General features: G+C 41.1%; 1 protein-coding gene across 6 annotated transcripts in view; it reads left to right on the forward strand.

Annotated features, from left to right (window-relative positions):
* RPTOR (regulatory associated protein of MTOR complex 1) overlaps positions 1 to 20971 on the forward strand; it is a 311995-nt gene that overhangs the window by 177893 nt on the left and 113131 nt on the right. For all 6 annotated transcript variants that reach the window (XM_073312081.1, XM_073312077.1, XM_073312079.1 and 3 more), the window contains 2 exons: positions 7806 to 7906; positions 9112 to 9256. In XM_073312081.1, the coding sequence (XP_073168182.1) occupies positions 7806 to 7906; positions 9112 to 9256 (246 nt within the window). The remainder of the gene's footprint in view (positions 1 to 7805; positions 7907 to 9111; positions 9257 to 20971) is intronic.

Here is a 20971-nt window from a genome sequence, read left to right on the forward strand (position 1 = left end):
AACACAATCTATGCCCTACTAACGAGCAGTTGTTTTCAGTGCCAAGCCTTTTAGTGAGAAAATATAAAACTCCAGACTGTTTCTCAAGAGAATAGCCTGGATTATTCAAGTCTCAGGTTGCTTCTAGGGAATGGCTGCAGGCAGCAACTTCCTATTTCAGCCTGCCATTCACAGCTAAGAGCACCAGCCAAAATACACATCTCTGTGCATCTCACATTTAATAAAGAGAATTAGGTGTGAAGTTGTTCTTGGAAATCTCTCTGCCTCTCCCATCAGCACTGAAATTTGATATTCTGAATTCTGCTCTGATACGAGTTCTTTCTACTTGCTTTGAAAGTTAAGTTAAAGGGACAGACAAGTAGCTTAGGATCGATATTTGCCCTACCAAGGAGCCTGAACAAGGAATGCTTTTGGATTCCAGCCATAGTAATATAACTTCACTATTTTATTGTCGAGAATTGTGTGGAATGTAAGTGTATATTTATGTGGAACTTTCACCAAAGAACTTATGTGCCTTTGTGTTCCCTCTGCAGCAGCAGTTAACAAACATGATTTCTAGAGATGTATATTTTTTCCTCTCATTCCAAACTAAACTAAGATTTTTTTATTAAGTTTTTAATATCAAGCAGCTTGAGAAATACTGAGTTACAACAAGGGAAGACAGACTCCTCCTGAATCCTGCACCAGACATTGTGGATCTCTTCCTACATGTTCGTGTGAATGATCTGAAGATGGCTGGTAACAGGCAAATGATAAATTCAGCTGCATCATTTAGTTTTGTCTCCAGACTTTTAAAGTCTGAACGTGCGTTACGGAACTGTAATTGGGGTGGATGAGGGGAATCTGTGAGGATAGTTTGCCCAATTTGGGATGCTAATTTTGCCAGTATGATTTTCTTCATGCTAAAGGATATATGTATAATCTGAGAGGTATTGAGTCTGATCATGTAGAGTTGGAAAAGTAATGTAGTTCCTAAACTCAAGGAGTGAGAGAGAGTTTTGTGATTTTTGTTTGTTAAAATGACAGATTGTGAACCATGTAGGAATTATTCATTTTATTATAGAAAAACATATTGAAGAGTAATCTGAAGACACTTTGAATGGCAGCAGGATGGGGTGGGTTGTAGCTAGCTTCTGTTCTGCTTTTAGAAAAGGAGGACTTGTGGCACCTTAGAGACTAACCAATTTATTTGAGCATGAGCTTTCGTGAGCTCACGAAAGCTCATGCTCAAATAAATTGGTTAGTCTCTAAGGTGCCACAAGTCCTCCTTTTCTTTTTGCGAATACAGACTAACACGGCTGTTCCTCTGAAACCTGTTGTTCTGCTTTTGGTTGTCTATTATGTTGGGTGTTTTTTCTGGGCCTGTGACTCCTCTCTGGTTTTGGGTGGTCTTTTTTTATTTTGAGGCTAGGCTCAATGGGATTGATATTATCTTGAGTTATTTTATAGCACCCTAGATTTTCACAGAATACCTAGAAGGATATTGTCCCTGCCGCAAAGAGTTTACAATCTAAGGCCCTAAACCTGCAAATACTCACATGCTGAATTTTAAGCAGATGAGTAGTCTCGCTGAAGTCAGTGCTTAAAGTTAAACATGTTTGTGTTGGTAGGATCAGGGTCTAAGTTTTCGGTGTGACATACCGGGGAGAGAGGATAAGAGGAGGGTTTTCAAAGGTTCCAGTAACCAGTGACACAATTGCTTAGATTAAGCATGTGCACTTCTTGGTTAGCCTATCAAGATTTTTTGCTAAATATAAAAATAAAGAATAAGATTATGAAAATTATGAATATTCTTGACATACAGAAAAGGTTAAGGTAAAACAATTCTCTGATTAGCGCATATAAATAAATACCTAGATAACTGCATTGTGAAAATTTGCTAAATATTTTAGATGAGTCAAACACTGCAATCCAATTAAACTATTATCATTATTTCAGAGGAAAATTAACATTGAATATTGCAGGTGTGGCCAAACTGTGAGCCACATGTGGCTCTTCGACAGTTCAGCTGCAGCTCACGGAGCTCGGTGAGTCACCCTGTGGGGGGAGGAGGGGTTTCACCCCACAACGGAGCGAGCCAGTGCTCGCAGCTTCAGCCCCATGTGGGGGGCGCAGAGGCGCAGGGTTTCAGTCCTGCTGAGGGTGAGTTGGCGCTTGCAGCTTCAGCCCCACGGGGGTGGGCAGGCACGGAGGCTCAGGGTTTCACCCTGCAGCGGGGTGAGCCAGTGATCATGGCTTCAGCCCCGCAGGAGGAGGGGCTCTGCTGCTTGGGGCTTCAGCCCTGCAAGAGGAGGCAAGCTGGTGCTGGGGGCTTCAGCCCTGCAGGTTGCACCTTAGGTCCAGCTTCAGCTGCACAGGCTCGTTATAACAGGAAATCGCGTCACTGTAGTGCTGTGCAGACCTTATGTGCTCCGATCTCCCTGCATGCTGCACACTACAGTTGTGTTTACTGTTCACAAGTCGCATTTGAATAGTTTTAGATTTAAGTGTTAACCTTACGTTAATTTTGTGGATGACAATGACATCTTCAAAAAGTAAGAAATGCAAGTATGAAGAAGAAAACCAAAATTTTCAGCCAGAATGGAAGGAAGATTTTGCATTCACTAGCAAACGTGGCAAACCCCTGTGCCTAATCTGCAATGCATCGCGCTTTCTCACTACAAAGCGAACTTGACAACATCACGACAAAACGAATCACAATAGCTTTTTGTCTAAGTTCCCTCCTGGATCAGAATGAAGGGAAAACAAGCTACCCACATTAAAATTACACCTCAGCAGTCAGCAGACGCTACTTTCTGCCTTCAGTAAGGAAGCTGAGACAACAACTGACTTTTTGCTGTGGCATGGAATATTGCTCGTGCTAAATGTCAGTACTGTGATGAAGAATTTGTTAAGAAGAATATTGCAGAAGTAGGTTGCAGTTTTAGATCCAAGTAACACAAGTTCTCCGACTAATACAGCAAATTCTAATTTTGTGCCACACTATGGAGAGGTGGATCTCCCAGATCAGTGCCGATGTTTCAAGCAAGATGCAAAACGAACTAATAAAGAATAAAGAGTATCTGTGTGTGATGTCTAATTGATCTGTTCCGGGGTGGTTGCGGTGATTACTGTGCTGTAATAGTATGATACTGTCTGTACAGAGATTTATATGGAAGAGGAAAGCATTTAGCTGTATCGCTTTAAGATGAAAAGCACCAAGGGTTTCCTCCATCTGCCTTTTTATTACATGACAAACAGATACATTGTGGCACATTTTACTTTAATGAAGTAAAGCTAGACTGTTACCTCGCCATTCACACATCTTACTGGGCTGGCTGCACATTTCTGAAGTCTGGTTACCATAGCTGTTGATACTTTCTTAATAGAGAGGAGCTTAGCTGGGAGAGTGCCCGACTATGTTAGCTCTGAGCCAGGGTTTGAGCACTAATGGGAGGGTTGGGAACTGGGTATGAATGGCTTTGTGTTTCGATGAGGAGGAACAATGGGTGGATCCAATAACAGTCCACACCCACTCCTCTTTAACCCAGAAGTGCAGCCTGTGTAGGTTTTGTGTCCTAGGTAGCATGAATTGTGGTCTGGTCATTTGGATTGTACGTGGAGCTTTGTATGCTGGGACCTGTACTTTCTGCAGGCCACACTTCCATATTAAAGATGAGTCGCTGCAGTGTATTTTGCACTTTAAGTGCAGCTCTCAAACTCTTGGCATCTTGTCAGTTTAGTCCATGGATGGGATAAGTTTGGGTAACTCTGCAACAGGAGGTCATTCTGTCCAAGGGCTGAGTCTGGAAATGGTGAGCTTCTTTTTGTTGTTGTGGGGAGAAGGCCTGAACCCTCCCTTTCCTCTAAACATAAAACACACATTGGGACAGCGCTTTCACACACTGGGCCAGTTTTCATTGACTGGTATCCACCAGTGAGCAGCTGCATCTGGCTCACTGAAAAAGCTTTCTGATTAAAACCTGCATCTCAATCAGTATCCAGTCTTGATTTGAAGACATGAAGAAATCGAAAATTCACTACTTCCCTGGTAGTTAATCATCCCCAAAGTTTAAAAAAATGTATTACTAATTTGAATTTCTCTGGCTTTAACTTTCAATCATTGATTCTTGTTGTCCCTTTCTGAGCTAGATTAAAGAGCTGTTCGGTACCCGGTATTTTCTCTTTTTGAAGGTACTCATACACAGCATTCAGCATTCAAGATACTTTTTCTTTTTTTGGATAAACTATACAGCTTGAGCTCTTTAAGACTCTCACTGTGATATATTTTTTCCAGCCCTTTAATCACTTAAATTGTGATTTTTCTGTGCATCCTTTCCAATTTTTCAATGTCCTTTTTAAAATCTTCACAGCAGAACTGGACACAGTATTCCAGTACTGGTCTCACCAATGCCCTAGACAGAGGCAAAATGACCTCCCTTCTCTTCACTACTCCCCTCTTTATATATCCAAGAATCACATTAGTCCTCTTTGCCACCGCATCAGTTGTTTGTCCACTGTGAGCTCTTAATCTTGTTCAGAGTTAGTGATTTCCAGGGTATGGCCCATTCTCTAGGTATGGCCCGTTCTCTAGGTATGGCCTGCATTCTTTCTTCCTAGGTGTATGATTTTGCATTCGGCTACACATTTTTTTAATGGTCCCAGCTTACCACACAATCCAGGTTCGTTCTGAATGACTGCCCTGTCCTCATTATTGTTTACCGCTCTACCAATCTTTGTATCATCTGCAAATTTCAGCAGCAGAGCTACGCATTCCTAAACTTAAGAAACCTGGAAATTGGTGCCAGTGGCTTGGGTTGAGGTAAAGGGTAACAAATCATTTTAGTTTTCTTGAAGCTCCTATTTGCTGCTGGTCCCCATCTAGACAAAAAGGTGTTTTTGGAAGCCGTGTCCTGTCAACTCACTGAGGAGTGAAGGAATATTAAGTATAGCTAGAACCAGGGGCTCCACTGTAGCAAATGCAAAGTTTAAAATTTGGTCTCGGCCCTATTGTAGCTATATTTTGGTTCCATACCACTAAACTCTACCTCTGGGGGGAGCAGACTTTAAAAAGAATGTACATCAAATTCAGCATTACATTTGTAGAATACACATTCCCTGTGCTACAATCTCCTGCAAACTAATTTTGGAATCATGGGCTGCTTTGTCAATTACTAAACTTACCCTGCGCTAAGATTTACTTGCTTGAGAGAGAGTCAGTGTGTACATATTTCAGTATTTGCAGAGATTTGAATTGATTTCTTACACCCCAAATGCTGAACTTTGAGAATCGCTTGTGTTGCAGTTTCCGTGAGACTCCCAAGACAGGAGAAGTGTTGGCAATAGATCACTGTTTGGAAGGCTACCATGCTAGGAGTTGTTCAGTGTTTTTTTTTCTCCTTTCAAAAATAAAATATAATAGAAAATTTGGTTCCTCAGCACTTTTAACATGACACCATGATGTAGACTCCCTGTGTGTATTGCTGACAAGATCTTCCTGTTCATGGAGGTGGGACTGAACTTCATATCCCAAAGCTGGAGAACCGGAGGATGTGAATGTTAACCAAGTGGACTGATGCCACCATCCCACACAAGCCAGAGAACAGCTTGCAGCTGCAGTGGTAATAGCTGCTGTTTGATCATCTCCCTTCATATTATATTAGCAATGCCCCTGACCCTTTACAGAAAGGGACTTTGCTCTCTTCAGAGAAAATTAAACAGTATGGACAGAAGATTTTTATACTGAATATTTTACTTTGAAAGCAAGTAGTTACAGCTAGGAAGATTGAGGTGGTTGTGCATTGCTCCTTGAGATAATCTGTACCCTAAATGTCTGGATTTGTCTTAAGTGGAACAGGCAGAATGATTCCTGAAAGACAGCAGAGCTCAAATGCAGCCAAAGTGGCGGTAAAAGTCATTGCCTCAGCTTGTGGTGTGGTTTTCTGTGTTACTCTAGGGCTCCAAAATGCATGCTTTCAGCAGCAGTTTGATGATGGTTTATTGGCTAGAAGGAGCTTCTCAAGGTGACCTTTGCAGTGCGTCTGAAAATCTTCAAGAGGAGAAGTTTTTCAGATGAAACTATTTGAACATCTCTTTCTGCTCTGTAACTCTGATAGTGATGAAGAGTGTCTCTTTCACAATCAAGTCCTTGTATGATACTTGTATTAAAATTTTACACAGTAGTGCAGATCTTGATGGTCCAGTGGGTACCATTACTGCTTTCCAGGAATGCTGATCTGCTCATCAGAAAGGCTTTGGCTTAGAGAAACACCTTTTTGTTGGAATAAGAAGCCACCTAGTAAGTTTAAATATTTACCTGACATATTTTTCAAATAGTTATTATGGTGGAACCTGAAGGCTATAGCGATGGATACGTAAGAAATATATAGACAGATGTGCATCATATTCATTTGAGACAAATTTTCAAAGAACTTAGTGGGAGGAAAAATTTGGTATACTAATAAGAGACAGCAAAATGTGCCCCTCATAAGTGAACTTTGATGACCTCAGTAGGAGGCACACACATACTCCAATGTGCTTAAATTGTTGTGTCTGGAATAATGAGGAGAATTTCATTAGGTCTTACAACTTCATGGATAGACAATATCTTTCTAGTTCATTTACAACAGCAGGGAGTTGTGAAGTAAGTCTGTTACCGTCATAAACCTTTAACAGTAGGGCCACATTTTCCAACGCAATGTGCTTTTTATTGTGATTCATTTGGGCATAAGCTTTCATGGGCGAAAACCCTCCAATGAAGTGGGTTTTAGCCCACGAAAGCTTATGCCCAAATAAATGTGTTAGTCCCTAAGGTGCCACAAGTCCTCCTTGTTTGTTTGTTTGTTTGTTACTGATACAGACTAATACGGCTACCGCTCTGAAACCTTTATTATGATTGTCACTCCCTGGAAAGTTGTGTTTTCTGATTGAACATCCTTCTGTGCCAGTGGACGCTGAGCAGTTCTTATCCAGACGCTATTTGGAGCATGAGCTCAAAGTTTTTATTATTAATCATATTTTTTATTAAATACTTCAACAGAAATATTGGGTGGTGAATAAAATGGAGCCAGACAGCAGTTCTGATCTGAAGACCAAACTTTGTGGAGTTCCTAACAGCACCTCTCCGTGCAGTGCCCCTCGAGATACATGTCCCTCACCTCATCTCATTGTTTATTGTCTCTTGATCGTGGTCCTCCATCCAAAATCTCAATTCTTGAGATAATTCAGATATTACTGCTTTTTTTGATAGAATGAAATTTGTACAGCAATATTCATTCTTGATAAGCCCATTTGGCTTATGATTCCATTATCGTCTTCAGATTTGTTCCACCATTTTGCTAGGGAAAGGAGTTAGATTTACAGGATGATAATATTTGGGATCACTTTTCTCTCCTTTCTTTGAAGATCAGTACTGCATTTTGCTTACCTCCAATTTCCAGTACCTCCCCAATTGTCTCATCCTCCCCCCCAATATTCAGCAACATGGCAGGTTTGTTAGCAAATTCCCTTAATGCTGTAGAAGGCATATCTGTTGTTAAAGGAGTTCAGAATCTCAGTCATTTAAGTCCTCCATTAATTTGTATAGTTCAGGTGATGGAAAGGCAAAAAGCAGCAAACTTGAGAAGGGAACAAAATATGAGGTAAACTGATATGTGGAAGAAGTTCCTACTGAAACAAGGAAATCAAGGAGGTTGCACGTGGAGGAACAAAACAACTTCTCTCAATAAAATTAAAGCAACAGTACAGTGACACCTGTGGCCTTGGGAATGGCCTAATATATATTTATTTAAATAATAACATACTTAATAAAAATGTCTCTTTTGTAGGATTCCTGGCAGACTGAATGACAGGAGAACTCCTCTGGGAGAACTGAATTGGATCTTTACAGCAATCACAGACACCATTGCATGGAATGTGCTGCCACGAGGTAGGACTGTCTGGCAGTTAACAGTCCATATTTTCACCAGGAACTCTGCCTGCTCAGAGTAGAGGGGTAAGGAAGTTAGATAAAGGGTTAATAAAACAAGGAAGAAGAGAGCGTCTGATAACAAAAGAGGTGGAGAAAACATGAGCTGAGGTGAGACACCAGAAGAAAGAGTCCATGCCCGGGAAAGGGAAAAACAACAGAAAGGCAGAAAGTATTCATTTTCTAAGTGGAGAGAAGGGAGAGTAGGTGTAGAGCTGGGTGAATAATTGATTTTTTCAATTGCTGGCCATTCTGAAAAATTGGAGAATAAATTCAGTCCTGGTCAAACTGAATGAGAAAATGCCAAAAAAAAATAAAAAATGGTGAGTCAAAAAGATCAGTTTTGGGTCAAAGAAAATGTATAGTTCAACCTGAAATGTTTTGTTTCTGGGCATTTGTAAAGGGCTAGATTCACTTTAACTTAGGTCTCTCCTCTCATCTCCCAGGCAAGGGCCCTAACCACCAAGGTATAGGATATTCTGAGGTGGGTGTCTCTGCATCTCTCCTGTTGAAACTATTGTGCTTTGTATAAAATACTTAAATAGTCATTGGGCCAAAGAGAGAGAATGAGATTAACTCTGTAGCTTCGTGGTTAGGGCATGCTCCTGGGATGGGGAGACCTGGGTTCAAATCCCTGCTCCAGTGAATATTTATATGAAGTGGAATAGCTTCAACAGGCGAGACTGAGAGAGACCTGGTGGTGGCTAGTGCACTCAATTGGGGTAAGACCTGAGTTCATGCCTGGCCCCAGAGCAGGAATTCAAACCTGGGTCTTCCACATCTCAGGTGAATCCTTTAGTCACTGGGCCAAAAGTTATAAGGCGGGTTCTCCCACTGTCACCTCCCAGTCCTTTGTTTTGTGAATCTAGCCTGAATATTTTTTTTTCTGGCTGAAACTGTTTGGCGAATTCATTTCAAATTCACAAATAGTTTTAGTCTATTGCATTTTTCAATGAAGAAACTAGTCAAAAAACTTTGTCCAGCTCTAAGCATGACTTCTCAGGAGAGATGTTACTGTTTTTCTGGGGGGGTTTTGTTTGTTTTTTTGTTGGAGGAAAATATTCATTGACCAGCTCTGTTGTGCGTATGTGTGTGTATCTGCTGGTACACAATGCTGCTTAGAGATCAGTGAAGGTACCTGTGTGTCACACATTATCTCTCTGCAGATCTCTTCCAGAAGCTCTTCAGGCAGGATCTGCTGGTGGCTAGCTTATTTCGTAACTTCCTGTTGGCAGAAAGGATTATGAGGTCTTACAACTGTACCCCTGTCAGCAGCCCACGTCTACCTCCAACATATATGCATGCAATGTGGTAAGTCACTGCTAGCAGGGTACCTCTTGCTTTAAAGGCTTTGAACAGATGCCTTGTGGAGATTTCAAGAGCCGCTGTCATACGAGGCTGTTACCACCTGAATCTGTGCAGCGCTTTTCTGATTAAATCAGTGGATCAGAAATGGAAGCGCATGTGGCAACTTAATACCGATCTCCAAATGCTTCCCTGTGTGTATGATACCTCATTACTATAATTCGGTTATAATTCCCTGATGCAAAAGCTCCACTTCAGCTAAGTAACATTTCAGCCCAAATAGAGAAACAACGGAGCATCAGCTACATTTCTGTTTTGCTGGCATAAAGCTGTGATTGTAAGAGGGAGACCTGGGATAGTTGGGGCTAACAGAAGAATTCTTTTAACTTTCACAATAGAAAGTAAAAGGAGGTGGGGTTTGTCACAGAGTTCATTTCCTGGCGCTCTACTTCTTTTTAGATGATTGATGGAAATGACTCTCATTATGGAAAGCCTTTTAAATGCATTCCTGACTAATAAACAAATGCTGAATGAATACAAAAGTCCTCCTTATAAGTCTTAGTCCTGTCTAATTAAGGCTAGAATTGTACACAACTTGGCTAAGTGTAATCTGATAGGGTCAAGCTAACACAATTTCTGTAAGAGAAAATGATGCCTCTGTAATCTCAGAAAAATTAATAAAGTAATTGGTAAATTTAATTGAATAGGCTTGACTGACTTGGATATTCAGAAAGCTTTAGATAAAGTCCCTCCATCAGACTACAGTGGAAAACAAAGTTTGAGTAGGGTGAAAAGTCATGTCATGGGAAAACGGGTCGAGGTGGCAGAAGTCATATTACATGTCTTGTCTTAGAACTGGAGAGAAGTTAATAGTTCAATATTGGGATCATTGTTAAATACATTAATCATTTGGAGGAAGAAGTAGACAGTGATTAGAAGTTTACTGATAACACACATTTGCTTTAATTAATAAAAAACATGGAGGGATTATGAGAAATGCACATTGGCACCTATAGCCAAAGCTGCTCCTATGTGCTTTTAAATTGGAGGAACTTTTGAGGAAAAAGATTTGTCATTGTACACAGCACAGTGAAGTTGGCTTGTCAGTGTGGTGTAAAAGCAAACAGGATGTTTGTATGCACAAAAGGGATAGAACATGTAGCATACCAATGAGCATACCACACAATGAGTGAGCGCTCATCTGTATGACTGTGTCCAATTGTTGCCTCACCTGAAAGATGTGGCAGAGCCTGGAAACCTCCTGAGAAGGACAATGCATGTGTGGTTACAGGTTTTGCAGGATTTTTATATGGGCAGAGATATACAAACAAATCTATCTAGATACTTATACCATGCTCATTATCAGGGTATCAGAGCTTCTTCTGGCTTCTTGCTGGAGTCCTTCTGGGAGGCAATGTGGCCTAGTGGATAGAGCACTGGACTGGAACTCAGGAGATCTGCGTTCTGTTTCTGGCTCTTCCACTGATCTACTGGATGACCATGGGCAATTCACGTCTTCTGTGCCTCCGTTTCCCCATCTGTAAAATGGGGATAATGATATTGACCTTCTTTGTAAAGTGCCTTTCATCTGTGGATGAAAAGTGCTAAATAAGAGCTATTATTATTGTTTTCATTTTTACTTAGTATTTAGCAAAAAACAGAGCTTCCTTAGGAAAGCATTCATCATGTCTGCTTCTGCTGACTCCCAGATGGTGGCAACCGAGGAAGGGAGAAATGAACAGACAGCTCCTTGATGTATATTTTCAATAGTCTTCCACAAAGGTGGTATTTAAAATAAAATTTAGGTCAGGGGAGACTCTTCCTTATTTGCCAGAGGAGGCCCAGCAACATAGCAGTTCGAGAAACTCTAGTGTACTGTCTAGTTAAAGATTTTATTAAAAAACAATCCTATGCCCATGTATAGCACCTTTTATTCTCAACTCTCTTAACATGTCACAGACTTTAAGTCTTACAACCCACCTGTAAACTAGGGAATGTACCGAGGTTCATCAGAAGTGGCTGGCTTAGTCGCACAGCATGTCAGCTGCAGGGCATGGGGGAAAAGAACATGGTCCAAACTCGCTGTCACGTGCTGTAACTCACTAGATAGTCCAGTCTCCCTAGGCCGTACACAGAGCTGTATTCTGAAGCCTTTCATCTGTTTGGTTTTTTTATTAAAGCAGATCATTGCAGCTGTTGGAAATTTAACCCAGAAAATGTGGTGGAGGAAAGAACCAGAATTTACATTGCTGGGTGATAGAGACCTACTGGATGACAGAATGCAAATGTGCACTGCCGAGTACACTGGTTGTCATTCTGCTACGAGCTTTTCACAGATTTTTGCACCTGGCAGATCAGAATGTGAATGCTTGTGAATGTGGGCACCGGCTGTGCTGTCATCCATAGCGATTTGAAACCCCTAGGATCTGCTGTAATATGTAAATGGATGATGAGCTCAGACACGTAGTCCTACAATACATCAATCTGTGTTCCTCAAAGACCTGACTTAAAGGTTTTCTGATTCCCCCTGCCCTCAGTAATAGTTATTTTGCTTGTTATGTTGGTTGCCATGTGAGTGTTGTGATGGGGCCTTTCTGCTATTCCCACACATCCATGCTGAGGCAGGCAGGTATTGTGTGTCTCTACCCCCTTACATTTGATTTCATAGTTAAAAGCCTTCGTGGTATTGTGCTGGTAAGCTTCCCCAGCTATTTCAAAGTAGTTCAAATCCTTCCTCCATTCCTCTTCCTCGGGATGCTGATCTCCCCACCTAATCTGCATCCTTTCACACCCAGAAATTATGGGTGATTGGCCCACTCCCTCCTCGCTATAGACACCTCTTGTGCTGCGTTTTTTCATATGCCCAGTCACTGGATAAAGATGGAATCCATGCCAAACACTGTTCCTGTCCCACTACTTAGCTGGCTACAGAAGCAATAGCGTTACCATATGTCTTTATTGTTTAGAAAGCTGTCTGTGAAAACTTACATTGCTATAATGCTGCCAGCTCTACTGAAGTGCATTATAATTTACCATGCATTTCAGATGTGAAGAAACATGATGAAACAATCTCATTGGGGAAGTATGAAATAGCAATTATATGTAAAACACAATCAAATTTTCTTCTATTTGTTAGTAGTGCATAGGGAGATACAGGATACACAAGCAAGCTGTAAAAAGGAATCGGCTTTGGAACTGCATGAGTAATATTGATTCACAGATACTTTCTTCCCTTTCTCCACACCATCTCCTCTCCTCATGCACTCTTTTAGATCACTAGGATGTTCTCTGGGGCTATATTCCGCACAGACAACATAAGTAATTTTAGTGATTCACTGATTATAGTAAAATATACTGAATGGATTCTGAACTTTGCACATGCTGTTCGCTCCTCCCCCCTTTCTGGGAAATGCTGGTCAATTGTACCGTAAAGATGCCCTGCACCACACCTTGCCACTCTGCTTCAGTTACTGGAAACATCCTCACAGTCAGTGTAAGAGTGGAAAGAAAAGAAAGCATCTCCTGCCGCTTCTAATTCCATCAGGTTCCTGGTTTTAACAGAAATGGGCTACAAAAAACAGAGTTTGGTGCTCAAGTTTCCCCCTTTTCTCCTTTCAATTATCAGTATAGAGCTGGATCCAGTGCCTTGTTGTTTCTGCTACAGTTACATTGATAGAAAACCATAAAGCATTTGACAAAATATCGTGATGGTGTACTGCTCAGCTATGAGTGCACCGCAGGAATGTGTATATGCTGTGAAATGTTTTTCCACTTGACTTGAGCATCACTTGATCTCATGAATAATTATGGCTGTTCCTTTTTAGAAGTTAAATGTAGACCATTTTGCCCTATATTTTAGTATATATCTTTGTCTGTGCTTCTGTCTGATGGTTTTCTCTATACCATGCTCACTTTTCACATCATTTGAGGATCCTGAATAGATTAACCCTTTTCTGGAAATAGTCACCAGGCTGCCAATGGCATTGGAAATGTCTACAGATATGAGTGTCTCTCTCTTCTAAGTCATCTGGAAGTAAATTCTCTGTGACCAGTTAAGTCAGCCCTCTTAATTTATTCTGTAGACCAGTGCTTTCTGACTTACAAATTACTTCTTCTAACCAGGAGATTGGGCTTTTTTTTCTGAGGCCAGTTTTCGTCCACTGTCCGCCAGTATTAGGATGCACTCAATAGGGCACTGAACTTGGTAGTTAAGAAACCTGGCTTCTGCCACTGACCACTGTGTGGTCCTAAATGTGTGACTTAACTTCTCTGTGCCTCTATTACTGCTCCAAGCCTGTCTCTCTCGGCGACTTAAACTGTAAGCTCTTCAGGGCAGGGACTTTCTCTTACTGTGTTTGTACAATGCCAAGCGCAACGGGACACCGATCTTGGGTGAGTCCTGTTGGCATTACTGTGGTACAAGTAGTAGTGATATTCAATGAGGGAGCCCAGATGTAATTGTCTGTGGTGTATGCAGGGAGGAAGAAACGTTTTTGTCCTGCCTGCACGTGGGTCTCCATGGCCATCGATTGTAGTTTATGCATTGTGATCACCAGTAGAAAATTGTAATCAAGGTAACTTAGTAAACTGACAGAAATTTCCCAATGTGTAATGTAGGCCATGTATTAAAACAAGGGACCTTTATTATGCTGTGGCAGAGATGTGCTTCTAATAATAACAATAGAAATATTGCTACAGTAAATATACCAAGCATGGAATTCTAGCTGAAAAGGAAACCATAATGTAGCATCCCAACAACAGGTGAGGTGAGATTCTAATGTCTTTGGACATTGTGGGAAGTATTGCAAAAAAGGGTGCAAGTCTGCAATTTTCTTCGCTGATTAATTTAAAAAGGACTCTTCTTTTTGAAACACAGATAAGTCTTAACATCTCAGCAAGAGCAAAATGACTGAAGGATTTAGGAGGGCATTTGGCTACTCTGTGTTAGCCTTCTATAGGCTTGGGCAGATTCTTGTTTCAATCAGAAACATGAGGATTTTGGTCTCCACCTCATCGTTAGAGTCTCTAGTACCTATCAGAAAGGCACCCACCTAGTTTGATCAGGAAAGGTCCAGAGTTGCTATAGTAGGGCATGGGTTGAGGTCAGGATTGAGATTCATTGGCTGACAAGAAGAAGGTTGCCCATTGCTGCCTCTTACTAGCACTATCAGACCCTCATTTTCATGAGCACCCAAATCCTTACCAAAGATTTTATCGCTCTAAATATTTTTTAAAATACATGTGTGTGAGCTGCTTCCCTCTGGCCTTGCCTAGAGCAGGCGCCATGTGTCTGCCGTATCGCTGTGGAGGGGCTGACCTCAGACCGGTATTTGAAAATACCGTCAAATAGGACATGCTATGGAGTTGTAGCTGCAAAAAAAACTCGGCATGGGAATAACGTGTTCCATGTAGCTGGTACAGACTGAAATGTTTCAATCCAGTATATTTGTGTTAGTCCCCAGAGCACAGATGGCTGAAACTCAGATTCCTTCAGCAGCTCTGCAGAAAATCATCAACTCTGTTTCCAAAAGGAAGGAGCCCAGTGCTTTTTTCCGGTGCTGGAATGCAGTCTAATACCAGCTGTTTCCACAGAGAGAGAACACAAGCATAAGAGACTTCTGTAATTCTTTCCCAAAAACGAGATGTGAGGATTAAAAGCATCAGGCAGACTGACTCAGCCCAGAAAATTAAAGTTAAATGTAATAAGTTCTGCCTTCATGATCTGCGAACTACTGCAGTACATGTGGGTGAAGAAATACTGAGGTGGGTCTCTGTAACTGTGTTCTATTTATGTTGGTAAAGTATTACTGTGGGCTTCCAACATGGAACATTTTATTATCTCGCTAGAGCTAGATGCTCTATGCTTTCCATTCCCTGCTTAACAGCCCAAACTTTGGAGCACCTCAGAAAACACAAACTAAAGGCAGTTGGAAGAGATCAGGATAAATTATTTAAAAGTTTATAATACATTTCTAAACAAAATTGAAGTTAAAACACATGAGCACTTCCCTCAAGGGAGGGAGAGTTAATGACAGAATCCAGGGAGTCCTTTCTTGTTTATTTTTTGATGTAGAGTCATGCTGTTTTCCCCAGTTCCTTCAGAGTAATAGCTTTACTTTGTATTTCCAATGAGGGTGCCTTGTTGGACTGACTGATCAGTAAAGATGGAGGTGTTATGTACGGTTGGATTGCTTTCCTTGTAGACTTCTTCCCTAGGCATGCCCCCCTCCATTGCCAGTTTCATAAAAACAAATGCTCTTTCCCGTTGGGCATAGTTTGCGACTGAATGAACTGAGCCGAATGTCAGACAAGTGAGAAACTGAAAAATACCTGTTTCCCAAATTCACTGGAAGAGGGACAAGACTGGGGTATGTCCTCTAAATATTTGAAGCTGGGACATCTCTTTCTGCCTCTCTAAAAGATTATTGAAAACCATCAACTTTAGTGACCCCAACTTCTTTAATTAGGTTGCACCACAGCAGATCATGGGAAGTGATACTGTAAATTAACCTAGTCCCATTCCAACCCACTTCCTTGAAGTATGGCTCTGTTCTGAGGAGAAGGGCTGTAGATAAACATAAAGATAAATACATTCCCTGCCCCACAGAGTTTACTGTCTAAGAAACATTTGAATGTGAGATTCATTTGGGGTGCACAATGCAGGCCCACAAAAATAGTGGCTGGATTGAGCTACAGCTGAAAATCGTGGTCCAAAAATGTAAAATGGGCTTCTCAGTTTTACAGAAAACTTGCTTGTTTCCTTGAGTGAAATGTGGGAGTACATTCCACACTTGCATTTTTGCAGCTGAATGGGCATTAAAATAGGGGAATATTGTATCCCAAAGGAGTTGAGTCACTTCTCAAATCAAACCAATTAACTTATCTAATGGGTTTGAAAAACCTAACATCCCTGCTCAGTACCCACCTAGTTCTTGTGTTGAATATTGCTATAATCTTTATCAGTGTGGACATGGGAGCTAACTCCTACCAGCAATTACAAAGGCCATCAGTCATTTAATTCTCTCAGGTCTGTTTTAACTTAAACTATAAGAGTAAATCAGGCAGATGCCCAACTACAAAGTCTTCATGGTATATAGTAAAGAGCAGGTGACTTGCCTCTGCTAAGAGGCACAATATCAACTTACCTCATTCACAGAATAAGTAGGGGCAACAGAGTATAAAAACATGAAATCTAATTAAAATATTTTCAGGTCAAATAATGCATAGATGTGGTAATGCCCAACTGTTTTAGGAGACCACCTTGCAGCTATTGCATCATAGCTTCAGCACATTTGAAAACAAGAATAGATATTTGGATAGTGAGGAAATACAATAAAAGGGGGAAAAAACATAATACTGAGCTCTTATTCAACCATTTTTGTTCCTAACACAGTGAAAACTAATCTACAAAAGCACTTTGCGAACAGAAATCCCCATAAGATGTGAAGGAAGGAAGGAAATGTTATCCTGGGTTGGCTCTCATGAATCATTTCTAGAAGGGAATGGACCCCATCCCTGTCCGCCTGCTGCTCTCCAATTTATTTCCTGTTTGTGTGCTGAGGTGTAAGATTAGTTCAGAGAGTGTATCTACAAATTGCCTGCCTTCCCTGTCTCTCCTGGTAATCTGAAACCTTCAGTCATTACCTCTTCTCCTTAGTGGTCTTTATTTCCCACGGGTGTAGAACCTAAATTCTCTGGTTTCCCCACCCACATTTCGACAACCATGTCCTTTTATCGTTCTTTTTCCGGACCTCTCCAATGCCCTTTTAGTGAAATATGTTTTTACCTGCACAGTGGGTTTGTTCTCTAAACAAAGACACAAGTAAAAGATTAGTAAATAACTTGCTAGTGTCTCTTTGGCAATTGGAAGTAATACAGTGCTGGCTTCCACCCGAACAGTATCATTTGCATGTTTTTAAAGTTTCAGCAAAGACATTGTTCTTGGGGCGGGGGGCGGTGTTGTAAGTAGTTGGATTGAGTGCACCCATGAAGCAGTTCACGTTAATTGGTAGCTCTCTAGACTGCGAAAGGCAGCCATATGGAAATTTGATATTGGTGATTTCACTTTTCAGAAAGATTGAATAATATTGGCTGATGTGGCTGCATTGATTTTTAATGATCTGTTTTTAGAAGACTAAAAAGAGATTTGGCTTTAATCTGCTAAAATCTGTCTTCAAATGCCGTATAGTTCTTCCTGATAAAGTGTTCGAAACTCTCAAGATCTGACCCTGCAGGGCTGCTCTGGACAAATTTTATAGGGGTATTAGTGCTCCTTACCTGAAATGACGTTGTATATGACCGTATATAAGGCCTGGTCTACACTTAAAATTCAGATCAACTTGGCTATGATGCTCAGGGGTGTGAAAAATTCATACTCCCTGAACACCATAGTTAAACTGATCTTAGACTAGGATGTGTCATCGGATGAATTCTCCCGTCCACTAGCTAGTGCTGCTTGGAGTGGTGCGTTACCTACACTGACAGAAATCCCCTTTCTGTCCCTGTAGGAAGCATCTACCCTACAGTGCTATAGGGCACAGCTGCAGGACCATACCTGTGCCACTGTAGGACCCATAGTTTAGACATGCCCTTAGTGCTGTGTCTCTGCAGTCTGACGACCTACACAGTGTCCTTTATAAGCAGCACATTTCAGACTGTTGTGTGTCTCTTCCCCTGACCCTTTCCATCCTCATCTAGTAAACCATAGCTTAATAGTTCATCTCAAAGGCGCTATGTATGGCTCCTCTTAATATTTGAAACTACGTCTACACATCAGTAAAAAAAAAAACCCAAAAAAACCATGGCACTGAGTCTCAGAGCGCAGGTCAACTGGCTCGGGCTCATGGGGCTCGGACTGCAGAGCTAAAAATTGCAGTATAGATTTTCGGGCTCAGGCTGGAGTCCAGCATCTGAGACCCAACCCCTTGTGGGCCAGCTGCAGGTCTCTTCTTGCAGTGTAGACGTACTCCAAGAGTCTCTTCTCTTAAGGAGGCCTCCCCGACTCTTTTCAGCCCCAACAGTTAAAAATACTCATCCTTTGGTCGGAGTCAAAGAATCCTTCTATATAATAATTACAATAATTGACTTTGCTTCTGCCTCAACCAGGAATAAATATTTCCCTTAATAGCTCTGTGTAACCATTTTGCCTACAGCCTGGGCATGTATTGAGCATGTGGGAACCATTTATTGCCTGTGCCTTGAAGCGGTTTTGATTATCTCCCGATTACCTCTTAATTATATTGGTAGCCTGTTGCCAAGTGGAAGGTGAATGTTGATGAAGCAGGCTGGCAGGGTTGGGGCAGTTGAAACAAATTCCATGTTTTGGATCAATGGAAAAAAGGTAGTTTTTTTCTTTTTAATTCTTCATTCTGAATGTGTAGATTTTTCTAATTGTAAGCAGCTGGTGGCTAGGCTAATGGAATGGAATCTCCTAGTGAATTGCTCTTCCGGTAGCATCTCTGCTTGGTAGTGCAGGGGGTTTATTAAGAGTTAAGAAGTTGTTAGAATAGGTAACTAAAATCCAGTTTATTGATTATCACCTCTAGTCCTACGTTTGCAAATGTTCCTTGACCAAGAAAAATTGCTTAGCCTATTGATGTTAATGCTTTGCCCATGAGCCATGGAGGAGCGCTTCTGTCTCGTGAATAAATTAGGTACCGTATAAGAAACTCTTTGGTGGTGGTGCAGCAGTTTAAGTCCCTAGCCTGTCATCTTAAAATGCCTGGGTTCAAATGCTAAATTGAGAAACGTATTAAATGAGTTTTGAAGAGGGTGGGAGGATAAACATTGCAAAAGTGCCATGAATCCCATGTTTCAGGAGAGACTTAGGCACTTTGGAGCATAAGTTCCATTAACATTTTTTAAAATGGAACTTAGGTGCTTCAGAAAATGTTTCCCTAGAAGAACAGCAGCCCATGTGACAAAACATCAGCTCAGCTGGTAAATGTTCAACAGAGATAGCTGTTCTGTATTTGGAATGAAGCAGGAGGATGTATCCATTTCATATGATGTTGTGTATGAAATATCAACTTTATCGCCAGTAATAAAGGAGGGTGCAAGGCAGCATTCGCTACTGTTACATTTTTTCAAATCAACAGACCCCGGGTAACTTACACCCAAGAGTGTGAAGGAACTAGCTGAGGGGCTCTCCGAGCCAACTGCCAATGTTAATTTGTAAGAAATCTTGGAGTACTGGGGAAATTCTGAAGAATTAGAGGTCTGCACATACGTTTACAAAAGGATAAAAGGGATGCCCAAAGGAACTATTGACTGGCTAACCTGATGTTGATCTCAGGTAAAATAATGGAATGATTAATTTGGAATCCTGTTAACAAAGAATTAATGGCTAAAAATACAATGAATGCCAATCTGCAGGTAGGTCTTGTCAAACAGACCCATTAATTTATCAAGATTACAGGTCTTGTTGATAAAGGCAGCAGTATTGACATAGTATACTTAGATTTCTCCAAGGCATTTGACTAAGTGCTTGTCCACACGGAGACTTAGTGTGCGGCAAACTGGGATGTAAATTTACAGCACACTAGACTGCCATGCATGAAAAGTTCTGTGGTGTACTTTGACAAGCCGCTATTTCAAAGCGAACTTTTAGTCCATGGTAGCAGGGCCATACAGTGACTTAGTGGGCTGTAGATTTACACACTGCCTCCAAGCGGACAAGCCCTTAGGACCACATGACATTTGTATTAAACTTGAATCATATGGAACTAACAGGACACACATTAGATGGATTAAAACCTGTCTCGCTGACAGACCTCAGAATGTAGTTGTTAATGAGTGATATCAATGAGCTGAGCTGTTTCTATCAGGGTCCAATAGGAACTTGGTCCAATGCTATTTTATATTGTTATCAACAAGCTAGACAATGATATAAAATCATTGTTGGTAAAGTTTGCAGATGACACGACGATTGGTGGTCAAGTAAAAAATGGGGACAGGTTACTATTCATGATCTGAATCACCTGGTTAAATGGTCACAATCCAACAAAATGTATGTTAATACAGCCATATGCAAGAAAGTACATCTAGGAACAAAGAATGCAGGTTATTACTTGCAGGATGGGAGACTGTGTACTGGAAACCAGTGACTTAGGTAGATAATCACCTCAACATGAGCTCTCAGTGCAATTCTGTGATGAAAAGACTAATGCAATCCTTGGATTAGCTTTTGCAGTGTGGAGTGTAAGGAACTCGATTTATTCAGTTTATCGAAGAGAAGACAAAGAGGTGACTTGACCACAGTGTCTAGGAATTACATGTGAAAAAGACTTTAAGTGGGGTGGGAGTGGGGCTTTTCAATCTTACTGTTAAAGCTGTAACAAGATCCAGTGGGAGGAAGCTGAAGTTGGACAAATTCAACCTTGAAATAAGATGTAATTTCCTAGCAGTAAGGGTGATAAAACATTGGAACAGCTTATCAGGGGAATTGGTGGACTTGCCTTTCCTTGAAATCTTTAAAATGAGATTAGAAATCTTTCTAAAATATATGCTTTAATCCAGTTTCTGAGAGAAATTTTATGACCTGTGCTCGTTGGGGCAGCTAGCCTTAGAATCTGTGAATCTTCCTGTTCATCCTCTTCCTTCATAGGCCTTTGGAACAACATGACTACGTTGCCCTTAACATGCTCATAAGACTTGAAGCTTTGCAATAAGATAAATATAATCAAATCCCATGCTTCAGGGCTTCAGCCCGTTGGCTGCAGG

This window comes from Lepidochelys kempii, chromosome 14 (genome assembly GCF_965140265.1).
Source record: "Lepidochelys kempii isolate rLepKem1 chromosome 14, rLepKem1.hap2, whole genome shotgun sequence".
Lineage (NCBI taxonomy): Eukaryota > Metazoa > Chordata > Testudines > Cheloniidae > Lepidochelys > Lepidochelys kempii.